Consider the following 18,192-nt stretch of genomic DNA (forward strand, 5'->3'; position numbering starts at 1 on the left):
CTCAACCATAAAATGAAAGTGTTGGAGTATATGACCTCGAAGGCACATTCCAGTTTTGAATTCCATGATCCCATGATCATTACATCCAATATAATTTACCAGTGTTAATAGACTTTAACAGTGTAGAGAATATGTATAATTTGTATAATTTTTAATTCTGGAAAGACACTGGAAGGTAATTTATTCAAACTCTTTAATCTTTTGGATTAGGAAACAGAATCCAAGAGAAGTAAAGTGGCTTGGTCAACAAAGTTAAACTGGGGTAGAGCTAAAATGAAAACATAGAAATAATAACAGTAATAACAAAAATGATAACAACAACCCTATTCTAACTCAATACACTATTCTTTTAACTATACCACATTCCTTCCATGTAATAGTCTGTATACTGCATTATTATTCATTATGTGCACTAAAATCTTTGTCTTGAGATTCTTAATCACTGTGCTTTTTTTGTTGTTTTGATTGTAAGGCACAATTAACCAAATCTTGTTACCAGTTTGGACCAACCTAATTGAAGTGGAAAGTGACTTCAAAATGAAACAGTGAATCCAAATCATATTATAGCTAAGTCATAGAGTAAAATAATAGCAGTAATGAGATTTATGGTCTTGTTAAGGGAAGTTTCCTATTGTAATAACTTTGAATTTCTTTTCCAGATGATACCAAGATAGCTCTACATTTAAGAGATAATGGAGGTAGGAACCGATACTTTTCTTCATAAGCAATGTTAATAGGTTACTTAAATGTATGCTAATCACTTTCATTCATCTTAATCAGGAAAATGAACAGACTTTGTAAAATACAGACCACAGATTTGTTTTCATTTCCTACAACTTTGGTTCATGGGCATATCAGAGTGGGCAGCAAAGGTGAATTATTCTATCAGAGTGGGTGAACCCTAATTCTTGTACTGTGTAACTACTATAAGATGAAAAAATGCATCATCTTATCAAATATTCTGTTGTTCTTTGGGCCCAAATACCGATATGGATGATTTTTCACTGAATTGATCAAGTTATATACTTTGGTAATAAATGTACCATAAATATAGAATTATCTAGAGCAAAGACTTTGAAGCTCAGTTGATCATTTGTCTAACAGTGGGGGTTAGGTCAACAAATTACCTAAAATTTTTTAATTACAAGCTAATAATAAATGTTTATGATGATATTTCACTATAAAATCCAATAGAGATTACCAATTATGTGCTTGTATTAACACTTGTTGCAGAACTTAACCTTTGAGAAAAATGATTTTTACCAAAAAGCAAAAAGTATGGAAGAACTGGAATATAGAGATTGTTATTTTTTAAATCCTATTTTAATATTATACAATATTATTTCTTAGATAATCCACATGTATTTATATAAGTTTGCTGGATTCTGATAAAAGGAATTTACATAGCCTCTATTGTTTATTCAGCACAGGAAGAGGGTCTTCTCATTGAAATATATTATCTGTTACATAAATTTTGCAATGTTCTCTATCTCTTACTTGGTCTTAAAATTTCCACAGATCTGACAGCTATGCTATTCTATGTTCACCTAATTTATTCATGATTTCACTCTTTATATTTAAGTCATTTAGCCATTTTGAATTTATCTGGGCATAGGGTGTGAGATGTTGATCTAAACCGGATTTTTCTAATAATTTTTTCCAATTTTTTACAGCAGTTTTTGTCAAATACTGAGTTCTTATTCCAAAAGCTGAGATCTTTGGATTTATCAAACACTAGCTTGCTGAGGTCATTTACCCCAACTCTATTCCATTGATCCACCCTTCTATTTTTTAGCCAGTACCATATTGTTTTGATGATGACTGCTTTGTAATAAAGTTTATGATCTGGTACTGCTAGGTCCCCATTCTTCCCCCTTTTTTATTAGTTTCCTTGATGATCTTGGTCTTTTGATCTTCCACATGAACTTTGTTATATTTTTTCTGATACTACTAAAAGGTTTTTTTGGTAGTTTTATAGGTATGACACTGAATAAGTAAATAAGTTTAGGTTGAATTGTTCGCCCTTACCTTTTCTTCCTCATTTGGATAGTTTCACTTTATTCTTTTTTTCTTCAACATTTGTTTTTTGTTTTTGAGAATGTTCCCCTTCTGTATTTACCGCTCTTGTGGAATTTAAGTGTATAGAATCTTCCCTATATTTTTCTTGATCATTCAATTTCACCTTTCCTGAAATTTAGGGCACTTTTCAGAGTATGCTTAGATTAATAAATGATGATTTAGAGCAGTGATTTAACATCTAAGACATTTTCATCTTATTCTCCAGATAAAATGAAATAGTAGAAATTCCCTAGTGGAAACTTCATTCAAAATATTTCTTGGTCATGATATTATAAGTAATGAATTAGCAATGAATTCAGATACTTTGTTGGTATCTGGAGCTAACAATGCCACTATGCATCTTTGGGACTGGAGAACTGGATACAATTTTCAATAAGTACATGTAGATACAAAATCTAGAGTTTGGGATACCTACTAAAATATATTCTCTTTTATCTGTGAGGTCTGGAATTTGATTGTTATATTCCTTAGAACTCATTAGCATGTATGTTCAACTAGTCTGAAAGTTGCAAATAAAGTTGCTGATAAAAGCACTATAGCATACAAGGAAAATTATTCAGTTCCATAATAAAATCAATCATCTGAGAACAAGAAATTATCAGGAGAAAAGAAATTTTAAATGACCATATGTACATATTAGCCCCATTGTTTCATTCTGGCTTTTCCAAGTGTATTCAGTCACATCGTGGTCTATCTAGAGAAATAGAGCTGAAACTCATCAGAAGTCATTTCTACTTCACATTTTACAATAAACTCCCTTTTTCATAAGGAAAAAAAATAATGTGGGGAAACGAGCAAACAAAGGAAACTATCCATAAAAACAACTATGGTAACAAGAAATATCAAGACAAAAATTTAGAAGAAGTCAAAACAATTTTAATCAATATCTGAAAGAAAAATTGTGAACTGGACCCAAGACCAACAATAATTCCTTGAATACCTAAAAAAGAGAGATTTTCAGAATCAAAAAAGTAAAGAAACAAAAGTAAAAGAAAAAAATTATGAAAAGACATCAGCTTGTAAAAGAAGTCCAGAAATACTAACAAATCTCTAAAACAAGAAGTAAAAAATTTTAAAGATGTTTTAAAAAATCCACTGATGAAAAATTTTCCTTTAAAGGCAGAATTTGCCAAGTTGAGAAAAAGCTACAAAACCCCACTGCAGAAAATCATTCCTAAAGTAATGGAATTAATCATGTGGAAAGTAATGTCTCTATGAGACACTAAGAGAAAGTAAATATGCCAAAGGAATGAGAAAATTAGAAGAAAATATGAAATATCTCATTGAAAAAATAGCTAACATTGAAAATAGATCAAGATGAGATGATTTAACAATTATTAAAGTCATGATCAAAAAGTATAAACATCATATTTCAAAAAATTATCAAGGAAAACTGCCCCAGTATCCTAAAACCAAAGTGTAAAATAGAAACTGAAAAAATTATTGAACACTACCTGGAAGAATCCCAAAATGAAAACTCCCTAGAATATAAAAACCAAATATAAGATCTCACAAATAAAAGATAGTACATTTTATGCAGTCAGAAAGAAATCATTCAAATATCATAGAGTAAGAATCACACAAGATTAAGCAGCTACCACATTAAAGTAGTGATAGGTTTGGAATATAACATTTCAGAGGGCAAAAGAACTGGACTTGCAACCAAGAATAACTTACACAGGAAAATAATAAAAGCCTTCACAGTAAAAATAAATGCATTGTTAATGAAATAGAACGCTTTCAAGTATGCTTTATGAAAAGACCAGAGCTGAATAGAAAATTTAACTTTCAAATATAAGACTTAAGAGAAACCTAAACAGGTAAACATCAATGAGAAGTTATGATACTGATTGAATTCTATATATCTTTCTATATGGGAAAGTGATACATGTATCTTCCAAAACATTTATCATTATTAGGAGAACTAGACAGATTCCTCATAGAAAGGGGTGTAAACATGAATTACACATGCTGTGATTATGTAAACAAAAATATATATAGGTGAGAAAGAAAGATGCCATGGGAAAAGAGGGGGAAAGAGGAAGAAATGGGGGAAATTACCTAAAATAAAAGAGGCACACAAGGAGGAGCTATTATATTGAAGGGAGTAATGATGAGTGGTAACAGGAAACACTTGAACATTACAACTAAATATTTACATAATACATAATTATTAAATTGAAGCGAATTTATATGAAACATAACAAGGGAGGAAATGCTGGAACACATCCTAAATTTTAGAAAAGCAGATTTCCATATTTTCAAATGAAAGATAGGATTACATGGCCAGAAATTCTAAAATAGAAAATGGTTCAAAATAGTAGAAAAAATATCAAAAATATACATTGGAATAATGCAGTCAATTCAAATAGCATTAATCAATGACAATATATTTAAAGTTCTGTGCTAAATATGAAGGTTACAACAAAAAAGGAAAGAGTTCACTCTCACAGAACTCACAGCCTCAAGAGTTCCAAATGAAGGCAGAGAAGAAAAATATAAATATTGCTACTTTTTCTGTTTTGTATTTTCAGGACCTCACATAGTGCTTAAGACACATTAATTGCCTGATAAAAGCTTGCCTGTTTACTTATTGATTGAAAATTATATTGGTTCCTCTGGACTTTCCCACTGACTGTAATTTTAAGAGGAAGCCTCCTCCTTCCCCTATGAAATGCAAGGCAATGTATATTATTTTAGAAATAGAAAATTGTACAGAATATAATAAGTTAAGAAGATTCAAGTTCAAAACCAGGAAAGTATTTAATATGTAAAGACTGGGGCCTTATGTTCCCCTTTTGCAAACTTTGCTACCTCAGTGGATTTAAGAGGAAAAGAGAAGCATTCAGAGACAATTTCCATCAACTAAGGCTTTTGATTTCAGGAATAGAACCAATGATTGGCATATTATTGATTTGCTTCCCTAGAGCTTTTCTTTATGCTTGACATGAAGCACAGTTTCAAAATAGCAAAGTTATACAGTATTTCTCACCCACTCTCACCCAAACAGAACTATAATTTCCTTAATTGCTCTCAATGTATCTTTCATTATGCATTGTATTTTATGATAACTCTTAGATTAAGTCCAAATACCTCTGAAGCTACAGGTCTGATCTTTGATTCAAAGATATATCAGTCTTTCAGAAAGAAAGGAAAATCTAAGACATAAGAATCTAGTCTTCATCTTTGAAAGTAAAGATTTAAGTGATTCTTTTATTTAAAAAAATAGTCTTTTTTCATCTCTCTAGGATACATTGCAAGATGTGGCCATTAAAAAGTTGTAAAGTTAAAAAAAAGATTCTCTATAAATTCTGAATATCCTTGTGATTTTGAACATTGAAGGATACTTGCTTGCTAAATTATTTTGAAGTAAATTAAGTTTCAAAATGGAGTTATATCTTCAGATCAAACTATCCCTCTCCTTTTCTGTTTCCATTTTAATAACAATGAAATGTACTGGCAAATATGTCAACTTCTGGCTCTGAAGTCAGAAGACCCATTTTTGAATTTGGTTCAATCATTCACATTTATGACCTTGTGCAGGACATTCAGCTGCAGTTTCTGTAGTTATAAAATGAATAAGTTGCTTAAGAAAACATTAAGTACATTTTCAACTCTAAATATGTGATCCTATGCCTCATATTCTCATTTGACTTTTTAATAATATTGAAGCATAGCATTCATAACATTAATATTTCTAATATAGCACTGGGAGTAAGTATTGATTTCTAAAACAGTTTGCTAGGATTAGTTAGATAAGGATAATATTCAAATTTGTTCACTAAAGCTTCTTTAAATTTTTTTTTTAGAAATTTAGAATTTTTTCAAACATTATTATTTATGGCTGGATCAAAGGGCAGGCATTCTTTTATAGCCCCTTGAGCATGATTCCAAATTGCCAGCCAGAATGGCTGGATCAGTTCACAACTCCACCAGCAATGCATTAATGTCCCAATTTTGCCACATCCCCTCCAACATTCATTACTCTCCCCTTCTTTCATTTTAGCCAATCTGCTAGGTGTGAGGTGATACCTTAGAGTTGTTTTGATTTGGAACACTTTCTCATGTACTTATTGATACTTTTGATTTATTTACCTGAAAATTGCCTATTCATGTCTCTTGCCCATTTATCAATTGGGGAATGGCTTGATTTTTTATACAATTCCTTTAACTCCTTGTATATTTGAGTAATTAGACCCCTGTCAGAATTTTTCGTTATAAAGATTTTTTTCCCAATTTGTTGTTTCCCTTCTGATTTTGACTACATTGTTTTTGTTTGTACAAAAGCTTTTTAGTTAATATAATCAAAACCATTTAATTTACATTTTGTAATTTTCTCTAACTCTTGCTTGGTTTTAAAGTCTTTCCTTTCCCAGAGATCTGACAAGTATACTATTCTGTGTTCACTTAACTTATTTATAGTTTCCCTCTTTATATTCAAGTCATTCACCCATTCTGAATTTATCTTGGTGTAGGGTGTGAGATGTTGATCTAGACCTAATCTCTCCCATATTGTTTTCCAAATTTCCCAGCAGTTTTTGTCAAATAGTGGATTCATGTCCCAAAAGTTGGGCTCTTTGGGTTTATCATACACTGTCTTGCTGATGTCATTTACCCCAAGTCTATTCCACTGATCCTCCTGTCTGTCTCTTAGCCAGTACCATATTGTTTTGATGACTGCTGCTTTGTAGTATAGTTTAATATCTGGTACTGCTAGTCCCCCTTCCTTCACATTTTTTCATTATTTCCCTTGATATTCTTGATCTTTTGTTATTCCAAATGAAATTTGTTATAGTTTTTTCTAATTCAGTAAAGAAGTTTTTTGGTAGCTTGCTAGGTATGGCGCTAAATAGGTAAATTAATTTGGGTAGAATTGTCATTTTTATTATGTTAGCTCGACCTACCCATGAGCAATCAATGGCTTTCCAATTGTTTAGATCCAGTTTTATTTGTTTGGAAAGTGTTTTGTAGTTGTTTTCATATAATTGCTGTGTTTGTTTTGGTAGATAGATTCCTAAGTATTTTATATTGTCTAGGGTGATTTTAAATGGTGTTTCTCTTTCTACTTCTTGCTGCTCTAGTGTGTTGGAAATGTATAGAAATGCTGATGACTTATGTGCAAAGAGATCATAGATAAACAGACTTGTATGAAAATATTTATAGCTGTGCTTTTTGTGGTGGCAACAAACTGGAAAAGGAGGGTATGTCCTTCAATTGGGGAATGGCTGAACAAATTGTGGTATATGCGGGTGATGGAATACTATTGTGCTAAAAGGAATAATAAACTGGAGGAGTTCCAGGCAAACTGGAGAGACCTCCAGGAACTGATGCAGAGCAAAAGGAGCAGAGGCAGAAGAACTTTGTACACAGAGACTGATATACTGTGGTAAAATCGAATGTAATGGGCTTCTGTACCAGCAACAATGCAATGACCCAGGACAGCTCTGAGGGATTCATGGTAAAGAACGCTACCTACATTCAGAGGAAGAACTGCAGGAGAGAAAACATATAAGAAAAGCAACTGCTTGAATGCATGGGTCGGGGTGGACATGATTGGGGATGTAGACTTGAAACTACCACACCAATGCAACCACCAACAATTTGGAAATAGGTCTTGATCAAGGACACATGACAAAATCAGTGGAAATGTGCATTGGCCATGGGTGGGGGGTGAAGGGGAAAATAGGAGCATGAATCATGTAACCATGTTAAAAATGATTATTAATAAATGTTTAAATTTAAAAAAAAAGTTCCCAAATGAACCAGATCGATCATTTTAGGATCATATTGATCAATTTCGGTTCTACAACATGAATAAAACATCTCTGACTCATTAAAAAAAATTATTATTTAGTGAGTGCTCAATACATATTTTTTCATTTATTCTGAAAATGATGATTATTGTTAGATGTTTCTAATTTTTCCTTTTAATGAAATTTTGCTCATTTTGTTAAAAAATCTTATTATTCATATAGTATAACAGGTGTGTGCAATAGATTTGTAGTCAGAAGACTTTAATTAAAATTCTAAGTTTGCCACTTACTATTTGTGTGGCATTAGCAAATGACTTCACACCCCCGGCTTGTTGCCACATTAAAATAAAGCCTTGATCCTTTTGCAGCTCTAAATCAATATCGTTTATACTTTAACAGAGAACTGAATTATATGGTTTTATAGCTTGTACCATTTTTACACGTTTTGTGTTATTGGTTGCTTTGATTATTTTCCAGTTGTTACCTTTTATATTTAAAATATAACAAAACAATAATTTTACCATCTAGTTCATTTGAGTCTCAAAAATTTGTATATTTCCCAAGTGATTATAACAACATTTTTCGAAGTGGAAAAGTAGTGCAAATTAAATTAATTGTTGGATTCCTTTTGATTGAGAAGTAAAGTGAAGGGGCTTATACTCTATTATGTTGAAGAACCCTTTAAGATCTAATTTTCTATGATTCTATTTACATTTGTATAATGACATTTGAATTTCCACAAAATCCATTAAGATTTAATTCTTCTGGATATTCTCCAGTTCATTTGTGACCTATCTAAAATATACTCTTGAGAAATGACCAGAACATTCCAAAATTCCAGATGCAACTCATTAGAATACAATAGGAATATCACCTCACTAATCTTATAAGATATTCCTCTCAATATAACCTAAGATAGGGGCAGCTGGGTAGCTCAATAGATTGGGAGTCAGGCCTAGAGATGGAAGGCGCTAGGTTCAAATCATATATGTGTGTGTGTGTGTGTGAGTGTGTGTGTNATTAGGGGATTGATTATCTAGGTAGCACAGTAGCTAGAATTAGTCTAGAATTAGTGCCTCCATTTATGTATATATAATTAATTAAATATTATTTTTATTTATATATTATTTATATAATATTAATTATATATAATTAATATATATATAATCTCATATATTATATAGATATAATCATATATGTGTGTGTGTGTGTGTGTGTGTGTGTGTGTGTATGTATGTAAAAAAGGAAGCCTCTTCCTCCTCCCCCCATGAAATGGAAGGCAATGTATATTATTTTGGAAATAGAAAATTTTACAGAATGTAATAATTTAAGAAGATTCAAGTTCAGAACCAGGAAAGTATTTAACATGTAAGGACTTGGGGGCTCATGATATATATATAATATATATATATATAATATATATATATATAACCCAAGATAATATTAAATTTCTAGCTATTTTTTCCATCTTGAGATTGCTATCCACAGTCCTACTTTCTCCAATCTTTTTTCAGACTAACTGCTATCTAGTCATTCAGGTTGAATTTTTTTAACATAAGTACATTTGCTTCTATTAAATTTCATCACAATGTTCTAGCCTATCTGGAAGTCCCAGAATCATATTATTCAGTATTTTAACTAACTGTGATAATTTTAAGTCATCTGCCATTATAGGTAACTAGGTGACATAATGACTGGAATATTGGTCTTGGAATCAGGAAGACCAGAGTTCATATATGACCTCAGATTTCCTCACTCTGTGCCCTGGAAAAGTCACTTAATCCCTCTTTGACTCAGTTTCCTCACCTGAAAAATCAGGATGCTAATAACACCTGCATTCCTATGGTTATTGTGAGGATAAAATAAAATAATATTTGTAAAGTGCCTAGCACATAGCAGGTGCTATAAAAATTCTTATCTCCTTCTTGCCATCTGCAATTTGGATAAGCATACTTGCCATCACTGCCTTTATCTAGATCATTAATAAAACTGTTAAAAAGAAAATGGCTAATATAGGACCCTCCACTAGAAAACAATGTTCTAGTTAACATTTTAACTCTAATGACTTTTTTCCAATCCCTCCTCAATGTCCCAAATCAACTATCATCAACACCAATGGCTCTACAAACTTTAAAGCATGAGAAATATGAGATATTATCAAACACTTAGCTTAAATTTTGGTAGGCAACATCTATAGCATTCCTCTTATCCACCAGCCCTAATATCATGTAATAAAGAAAGGAAATTACTTAGTTACTTCTTTTTTTATAGGGTTATCCTGGAACCTTTTATTTTTCTTTTCTTGCACTTAGTTACTTCTAAATGAAGATATTGGGGCTTTTACTTGTTACCATTTTAGCTATTATTAAACATCTAGCATTTAAAAAAAGACAATTCCAAAGGACTTAGGATGAAAAATGCTACCACCAGAGAGAGAAGTGATGGAGTCTCAATCGAGATCAAATCATACCATTTTCACTTTATTTTCTTTGAGAGTTTTTTTTTGGGGGGGAGGAGAGGGAATATGTGTCTTCTTCCACCGTATGATGATAATAAATATGGAGATGTGTATTACCTGATAGTACATGAATAACTATCAAATTGCTTGCTTTCTCCGTAATGGGAAAAGGAAGGGAGAAACTGGAACTCAAAATGTAAAAAAACTAAGGTTAAAAAAAAGGAGAAAAAAACTAAATATTACCAAAGGGGGGGGGTCATCTGGCTAATACTATGAAGACTCTATTCTGAATTCTGATTTTGTTGTTTTTGTTTTTATCAGTATGTTCATCCTTTAGCCCAGGGGTCGGCAACGTATGGCTCTCGAGCCATATCTGGCTCTTTTGAGGACGAGATGTGGCTCTTTCTGCAGGAGCCATTAAGTCCATTTTTTTTCAGGCACTGTTACAGGAGCGGCACTGTGAGCACTGTACAGTTCTCACGAAATTACACATTAAAAAATGTGGTGTTTATGGCTCTCATGGCCAAAAAGGTTGCCGATCCCTACTCTAGCCTCTAGCATTTCTCTAGATTTTCCTGATCTTTCAATACATTCAGGTCTCAAGAATATAGTCCATCTGGGCCTGGTCCCTTAAATCCATTGAAAATTTTTTTCCTGTATCCTTAACATATGTGGGAGACATGTTCTATTTTTGTTCTCTTGTTTCTAGTCCAGATATCATAATCCCAGGCAAAGCTAACAGAGGTAAAATAACAGTTGACCAGCCTTATCTTCTGTCCATTTTCTAACATCATCTACTCCAAAGTAAGCTCCCCAAAGAGTTTCATTTAATGTGTTTAGATACACAATAAGCATTTGAAGTGAATTTAATTACCCCATCCATCTTCCCTAAGCCCTAGTCTCATTCTTTGATCTTCCTCTTTTACCCACAGAGTTAAATAAATTCAGGTTCTTGCCTTTAGCTTTCCTTGCTAGCCTGAGTTCATTTTAACCTTGAATTAGCTTTCATGTTTCTGCTTGAAGGATAAATTGCTATCTGAGGCAGTTTCTAAGATGCTGAGAGGCCTCAACTTGGCTTATTGGATAGAATGATAAACATGAAGGTGGAAGACTTGAGTTCAAACCTTGCCTCAGACACTTTCTTTGTCAGTCAAGACAAGTCACTTAATTTCTCCCATCTTCTATTTCCGCATCAGTAAAATAAGGATAATAATAATAATGATAATAATAATAATAAACAACAACAACAACAATAACAATAATATTTAGTTTAAATGATTATTTTGAGGACAAAATGAATGACAAGTAAAGTGATTTGTAAATTGTGTAATTAGAATTTTGTACCCCAGGACTCCATTTCCCAGAATCCCACTTTCATCCTCACATTTTGTCCCTAAATTTTGGAGATAAAGTTGCTGTAACCCCACCCTCTCTCACTCTTCTCCCACTAATGCAGTCAGGAAAACTTCTCTTTATTTAGGTTTTACTTTTGTCTTTTATTTCTTCTACTTCAAGTGATTATTAGTAAATCTTACAAAATATTATACTTGGAATTATTTGATATTAATTTTAATATTACATTGTAAAGTGCTTTAGAAATGCTAATTATAAGTATTGTTATTTTTCTGAAATTTCTTGGCCTCCCCTTAAAAACTATTTTGTATTGAACACTAAAAATGGGGATACTTTTGGTATCTTGATCATTGATCACTTCTTATGTCTTAAATATCTCATACAGCTGTTTAGAGCTGCTGTTATCACATTGGAAGTGACTTCAACTCTTTTGTCTTTTCTCTGAATTAGATACTAAATTTGGCTTTTGTTCTGACTGGTTAATGATCTGGTTGCATGAACAGTTCATTATGAATTTTTCTAATTAAATCTTATTTATCTTAGAAAAGAGGTTCAATTTTAGCCTTTAAGCTAGTACTTTCAACTATCTTCTTAAATGTAATAGTATGTACAAGAGGGGAAAATGTACCTTTAGTCATTGCATTTCTAAGTACAAAAACTCAAGGTATAGGTTAACCTTGGATACTCTTGCTAATTACTTTTATAATTGATGTCATCTCAAAACTTGCAAATAACTTCAGAGCAATCTCTTTGCTTAGAATCATATTCAACTCTGCTAGGTGACTAAGCATCCCATTAAACTATGTTTCCTAGTGCCTTTGGGTACATGATTAAAATTGATTCCTTTGATCACCTCTCTAAGAAGAATGTGCAAATGATTCATACATTTTGCTGACTGTTAAGGTAGGTGGTTGGTGGATATAGATTCCTTATTAAGGGTCCTAACATTTACATAGTTTGTAATCAGGCTAAGAATAGTGTTTTGCTTATTTCCTTCTACCTGCTTTTTCATCCACTTTGTACTTTTACTGTGAAAATGGAAAAGAAACTCATTTTGGTATTTGTATCCTCTCATTGGCATATTGCAAACAATAGACTAATATTTTAAAATATTAGTTTGTTGAATTAAAGTAGAAGTTAATTGAAAATTGAAGAACACAATGTATTTATCTATTTATAATTTGGGAAGTATCTTTGCACCTCTCAAAAGATCATCTTTACATATTCTGGTGAAGTCTTTTCATAATTCATTATATTTTCCCATGAACAATAGAATATTTACTTCCAGAACTCACATTCAAAGTTTTTCCACCTTAGTAGACATTCCTAGAGAGTGGCACAGACAATGAGGACACAGAATAACCTCCATTTTATAGGGGAGATATCTGAGAAAAGTTTTTGTGGAGGAATTCAACAAAATAGATTGGTAAAACTAGTATAACATAGATGAGGGGAAACGTTAATTCAAAGGCACATTCTACAAAGTGATTTATTTCAAAGTTCTAATGTAGGTGCACTTTTAATAAGCCACTGTAGACTAACTGGGCTAATTCAAATTCTCTTAGGTTATGCTCTGAATTTCTTCTGTTCATATCAGAAGACTTTTCTTCCAGTGATAAAATATTACAGCATTCCTTGGACTTTTTCAGTGGAATAATTCTAAGGTTCTATTTTTATTGCCTAGTCTATAGTGACAGATCAAGCATCTTAGGTTTCATTTATCATTCAGTCAGATTATTATTTTTCCTTTCATATATAAATCATCAAAGTAACAGATCATTCAGTATTTTTCTACCTCCACTGGACTTTTTTATCTGTCTTTCTTATAGATCATAAGCTCATAAGTAAAGAAAAACTGTTACTTCTTTTTGACAGGTTATTGAACATCCATCATACTCAGTTCATGGGATTGTTAAAGCCCTCAGAGTTTAGTTTTATCTCAAGCTTTATCTGGCTAGTTTTCACTGAAACCCAAACTTGGGTTTGACAAAAAAAATGTACTTGATTCAAATGATGTTGAAGATAAACTGATGTATTTTTTCCTGAAAGGGGAAAAGGAGAAATAGCCTGCCCCCCTCAGTCTTCTCTAGGATGTGTTCATCTTTTCTTTCTGTCTGTGACCAAAGCTAATGGTGTGTCCATAAAATAGTAAGTATAACTAATGAGTGATTCCAAAGCCTGCCCTCTAGTATATAGCAACTTTCTAGAATAGATCAATTATTTTCCAATAAGATTTCTATTCTCTAATAAAATTTTCTAAGTTTTGGAGAGGAAAATGATGAAGCCAAATGGGAAGGATCCTAAAACAAGCTTTTATTTCACGAAAGAATTATAATTTGTACCAAGTAAAGAAAAAATGCATTGTATTTTAATTTTTTCCCAGATTACATATTTGCACAATTTTCCACAATTGTTTTCTGACATTTTGCAATCTAGATTTCACCATTCCCTCCCTCTCTTTCCACTTTCCCAAGATAAATGATATAGGTTGTACCTGTGTTATTATATAAACAGATTTCCATGTTCATCATGTTGTAAAACAAGAAACATATTGTTTAGACTAGAGAAAAATTCATAGAGGAAACAAAGAATGATATGCTTCAATCTACATTCAGACTCCATCAGTTCCTTCTATAGCAAAGGTTAATATTTTTCATCATGAATTCCTTGGTGTTGTCTCAGATCCTTGCACTGTTGATAATAGTTATATAATTCATACTTCATTGTACATTATTGTTCAAGTATAACATTTTCCTGCTTTTGCTCGCTTCACTTTGCATCACTTCATATAAGTCTTTCCAGGTTTTTGTAATCTTCTTCTTCTTCCATTACAATCATATACTAAAACAGTTTCCAGTTCTTATGCTACCACAAAAAAGAAAAAAAAGCTAAAGTAACTATTTTTGTACAAGTATTTCCTTTTTCTCCTTTCTTTGATCTCTTTGGGATACAGACCCATTGGTATTTCTGAGTCAAAGGATATGTATGTTTAGATGGCCCTTTGGACATGATTCCAAATTGCTTTTTTCAGAATTGTTGGATCAGTTCACAACTTTAACAGCAATGTGTTAATATCTTAATTTTTCCACATCCCAGGTTCAATTTCCATTTTTGTCATATTAGCCAGTCTGATAGGTGTGATGTAGTACTTCGAAATTGCTTTAATTTGCATTTCTTTAACTAAAAGTGATTTGGAACATTTTTTTATATGTCAAAAGATAGTTTTAATTTCTTTGTCTGAGAATTGCCTAGTCACATTTTTTGACCACTTGTCAGTTGGGGAGTGTTTTGTATTCTTATCAGTTTTATTCAGTTCTCTATAAATTTGAGAAATGAGGCCTTGGATAGAGATCTTTGAGTAAAAAAATGTGTTATTAACAATAATTATTCCCGTAGCTGGCATTTATTTAACTTTAAGATTTGCAAAGTAGTTTATATCATTTAACTCAAGTGAGCCTTACAAATTCCTTATCCTCATTTTATAGATGAGAAAGCTAAGACTTATTAAGGTCAAGTGACTTGCCTTAGGTCACACAGCCAGTAAATGTCTGAGGCACAATTACAACTCAGATCTTCCAGCTAGGTAGCTCAGTGCCATGCTTGAAGTCAGGAAGACTCATTTTCCAAAGTTTAAATCTGACCTCAGACACTTATTGGGAATATGACCCAGAATGAGTCATTAACCATTCATGCCTCAGTTTCCTCATCTGTAAAATGAACTCAATAAGGAAATGGCAAACAACTCCAGAATATTTGCCAAGAAAACTCCAAAAAAGTGAAGCAGATTTAGAAATAAGTGAAAATGACTGAACAACAAGTTCCTAACCCCTGGTCTAGCACTTGATACACTGTTCTGCCTACCTGAATAGATTTATTAACTCCTTCCAATATGTGTGCAAGAATGAGATAATTGAAGGAATACTTCCATTTGAATAAATGGAAGTTCTATGTTTTTAATGTCAGTGCTTTAAATAACTTAGGCTTTGATGGTGCCATTTATTGCATGGGGAAAGTAGAATTAGCAGAGAGCTAAGATTGCTTTTTTTAATAAACATGGTTTTCCTATGTTTATTTCCCGAGTAAGTTGAAGAAGCAATAAATCAAATTCCAATCTGATAGTGAAAAATAAAATATTGCTTGCTTACATATATTCTGGTAAACTAAGCAAACATATAGTGTACATCATAAAATATCTTTGAACATTCTTCCAGTTTGCAATTCTCAGTCCTGAAAACCCCTTTTGCTGAAGCTTCTTTCCTGAGTTCAATTTTCAAGGAACATATTTCTATTCCTTTCATGCCCTCTTCCAATTAGGTTTTCTGAGTCCTTTTACAACTCATTGCCTCCTCTTGCCTCTATCCTTATTAGCTGCTGCAATGAATAGAGCAATGGATCTAGAGTCTGAAAGACCAGAGTTCAAATACTTATTTAGATTCCTCATGAAATTAATCTCTTTTAATTCTATTAATTCTACTCTCCCCAGCATCACACTTTACTTTTCTTAAATTTTAATTCAGTTTGCACTCTGCAGTACTCAAATTAAACTATATAACTTTTGGGTAGTATTCTGGGCTGTAAGAGCAAGAATTAATTGCAGTGATGTCAAAGAATAACTATTCTTTTTGGGAACAGTTATAATAATAAATAGAGCCAGCAACCAATGTTTGACAGAGGGGAGATAGGGTCTATGATGGTGAGACTCTTCTAGCTCTCCTCTCCCACCTAATATGCACTGTGGTAGACTTTGAGGGGGTGTCACCCCGAAACTGGGTGACCTGGATGGTCATGCCACCCCACATGAGTTGGGGGCAAGGCTTCCCTATAAGATGAGATATGGGGGACCCCAATCCAATTCTGAGTGAGGGCGGGGTTCATGCAAGCCTCCCCTGAGGACAGTCAACTTCACAGTGGGTAGTCTGGCTTCAAGATGGAGGCAGCCAGACCAAACTGTGATTCCCTTCCCCCTTGTCTCTCAGGCACTCTGGAAAGCAATCTGACTAATGAATGGCTTTCATTATTCACAATTTAGGGGTTGGGGAAAGGGGTTAAGGGCAGAGGGATTTTGAAGTGCCCTCTTCTCTATTCCTATGCAATTCATCGCTTAGGTATATAAGGGGGGAAAAGGGGCTTTTTGGGTTCAATATATTAAAAGATGGTTGCCAGAGGATTGAACTATTATCAATCCTCAATTAAGAATAATCTCAAGTCAAAATTGACTTTTGTGGAAGTTTATTTACAATTAATAAGAGAGAGACGAAATAAGGAAATAAGAATCTAACCCAGTAGCTAATTTACTATGATCCTCTAATTAATCTAGGTAGATTTTAATTCTTAGCCGAGAGTTAGAGGGCCAGAGGTCTGGAGGTGAATGGAGCAAACTTCATTCACAGAGTCTACTAAAAGAAATTTCTTAAGAGAAGTTAAGGAAGATTCAGTCAGTTTTTAAACTCACCACGTGGAATTCAAAGAAGATATTTAAAGCAGTCTCACCAGGGTCTCAGCATTCCAGCACTCCTCCATGAACCAGAAGAGGTCCATCACCAGACGCCCTCTTCAACCAAACACCTCTCACTCACTCAACTCCCTCTTTTTAAAGGGGCCACTTCCTGGGCCTCCCTCCTAATTTGCATGTCCAATCATAATAGACTCTTCTCATAGTACTGCCTAAGGGGCAGTCAGTTGATTGTGATTCATCACCCACTCTAGCACACATGGGTTATGGACCTCCCAGAATTAGAGGTGTTCTCACCTTTGGTGATTAAATCTAAAGATGGGTAGTGTAGACGTAATCTAATTATCACAGGTGGGAACTTTTAGGGTTCCCACTCCCAAGCATCTCCCTCCACTTCTCCTTCTGTTTCTATTTCTGTTTCCTATTTCTATCCTTTCTATAATTGTAAGTTTGACCTGAAAGGGTCTCTCAGCAAGGTTGGGTAATGGGGGGAGGAGCCTAAGAGATTGCTCCCTAAATGGAGTCCAAACACTTAGCTAACTCCATGATTGAAGTCTTGCTGGGTGAGATGCAATGGAACCTTTGACCAGGAAATCAGGGTTTCAGTCTTCAAAGAAATATCCTCAGGAAGCCCTCAGGACTGGATTCAAGCTGAAATGTTCTCCTCTTCCCTCTCTCAGTCCTCCTCCAGAAGTACTTCCTTCTCTTTCCTCTTTCTTCCTCCAGAGAATTCCCTAGAATTCTCTCTGGTCTCAACTGTCACCAACTATCAACCACTTCTTCTCTGGCTCCTTTTGTCCCATCCCCCTTGCACAAATTCCATCCTTACATAGTGCTAGAAACTACTGTGACCAAACACTTTTCCACTGACAATAATTACTTGATGGATAAAATTCAATCACATGATCTTTTGGCATAAGAGTAATTAACTCATGTCAAAATTATAACATACATTTTGAGACTTTGTTTTTTAAAATTCTAATGTGATGTTGCTTAACTTTTAAAAATTGTTTTTAGGTCAGAGGGAGGAAAAGGAAGGGGGTAATAGTAATTTTTACTTCTTTAAACTCTATTTTGTTTATTATTCACTCTTTCTC

At 33.2% G+C, this 18,192-nt stretch overlaps 1 protein-coding gene and 1 long non-coding RNA gene across 4 annotated transcripts in view; one reads left to right on the top strand and one right to left on the bottom strand.

Moving 5' to 3' along the window:
- The window catches only part of PLXDC2 (plexin domain containing 2), a 490,294-nt gene that overhangs the window by 439,522 nt on the left and 32,580 nt on the right, over positions 1–18,192 (top strand). For all 3 annotated transcript variants that reach the window (XM_044678167.1, XM_044678168.1, XM_044678169.1), the window contains one exon: positions 660–698. In XM_044678167.1, coding sequence (XP_044534102.1) covers positions 660–698 — 39 coding nt within the window. The remainder of the gene's footprint in view (positions 1–659; positions 699–18,192) is intronic.
- Positions 1–18,192, bottom strand: part of LOC123249178 — an 85,041-nt gene that overhangs the window by 36,282 nt on the left and 30,567 nt on the right. The window lies entirely within an intron of this gene.

Source organism: Gracilinanus agilis, chromosome 5 (genome assembly GCF_016433145.1).
Source record: "Gracilinanus agilis isolate LMUSP501 chromosome 5, AgileGrace, whole genome shotgun sequence".
Classification (NCBI taxonomy): domain Eukaryota; kingdom Metazoa; phylum Chordata; class Mammalia; order Didelphimorphia; family Didelphidae; genus Gracilinanus; species Gracilinanus agilis.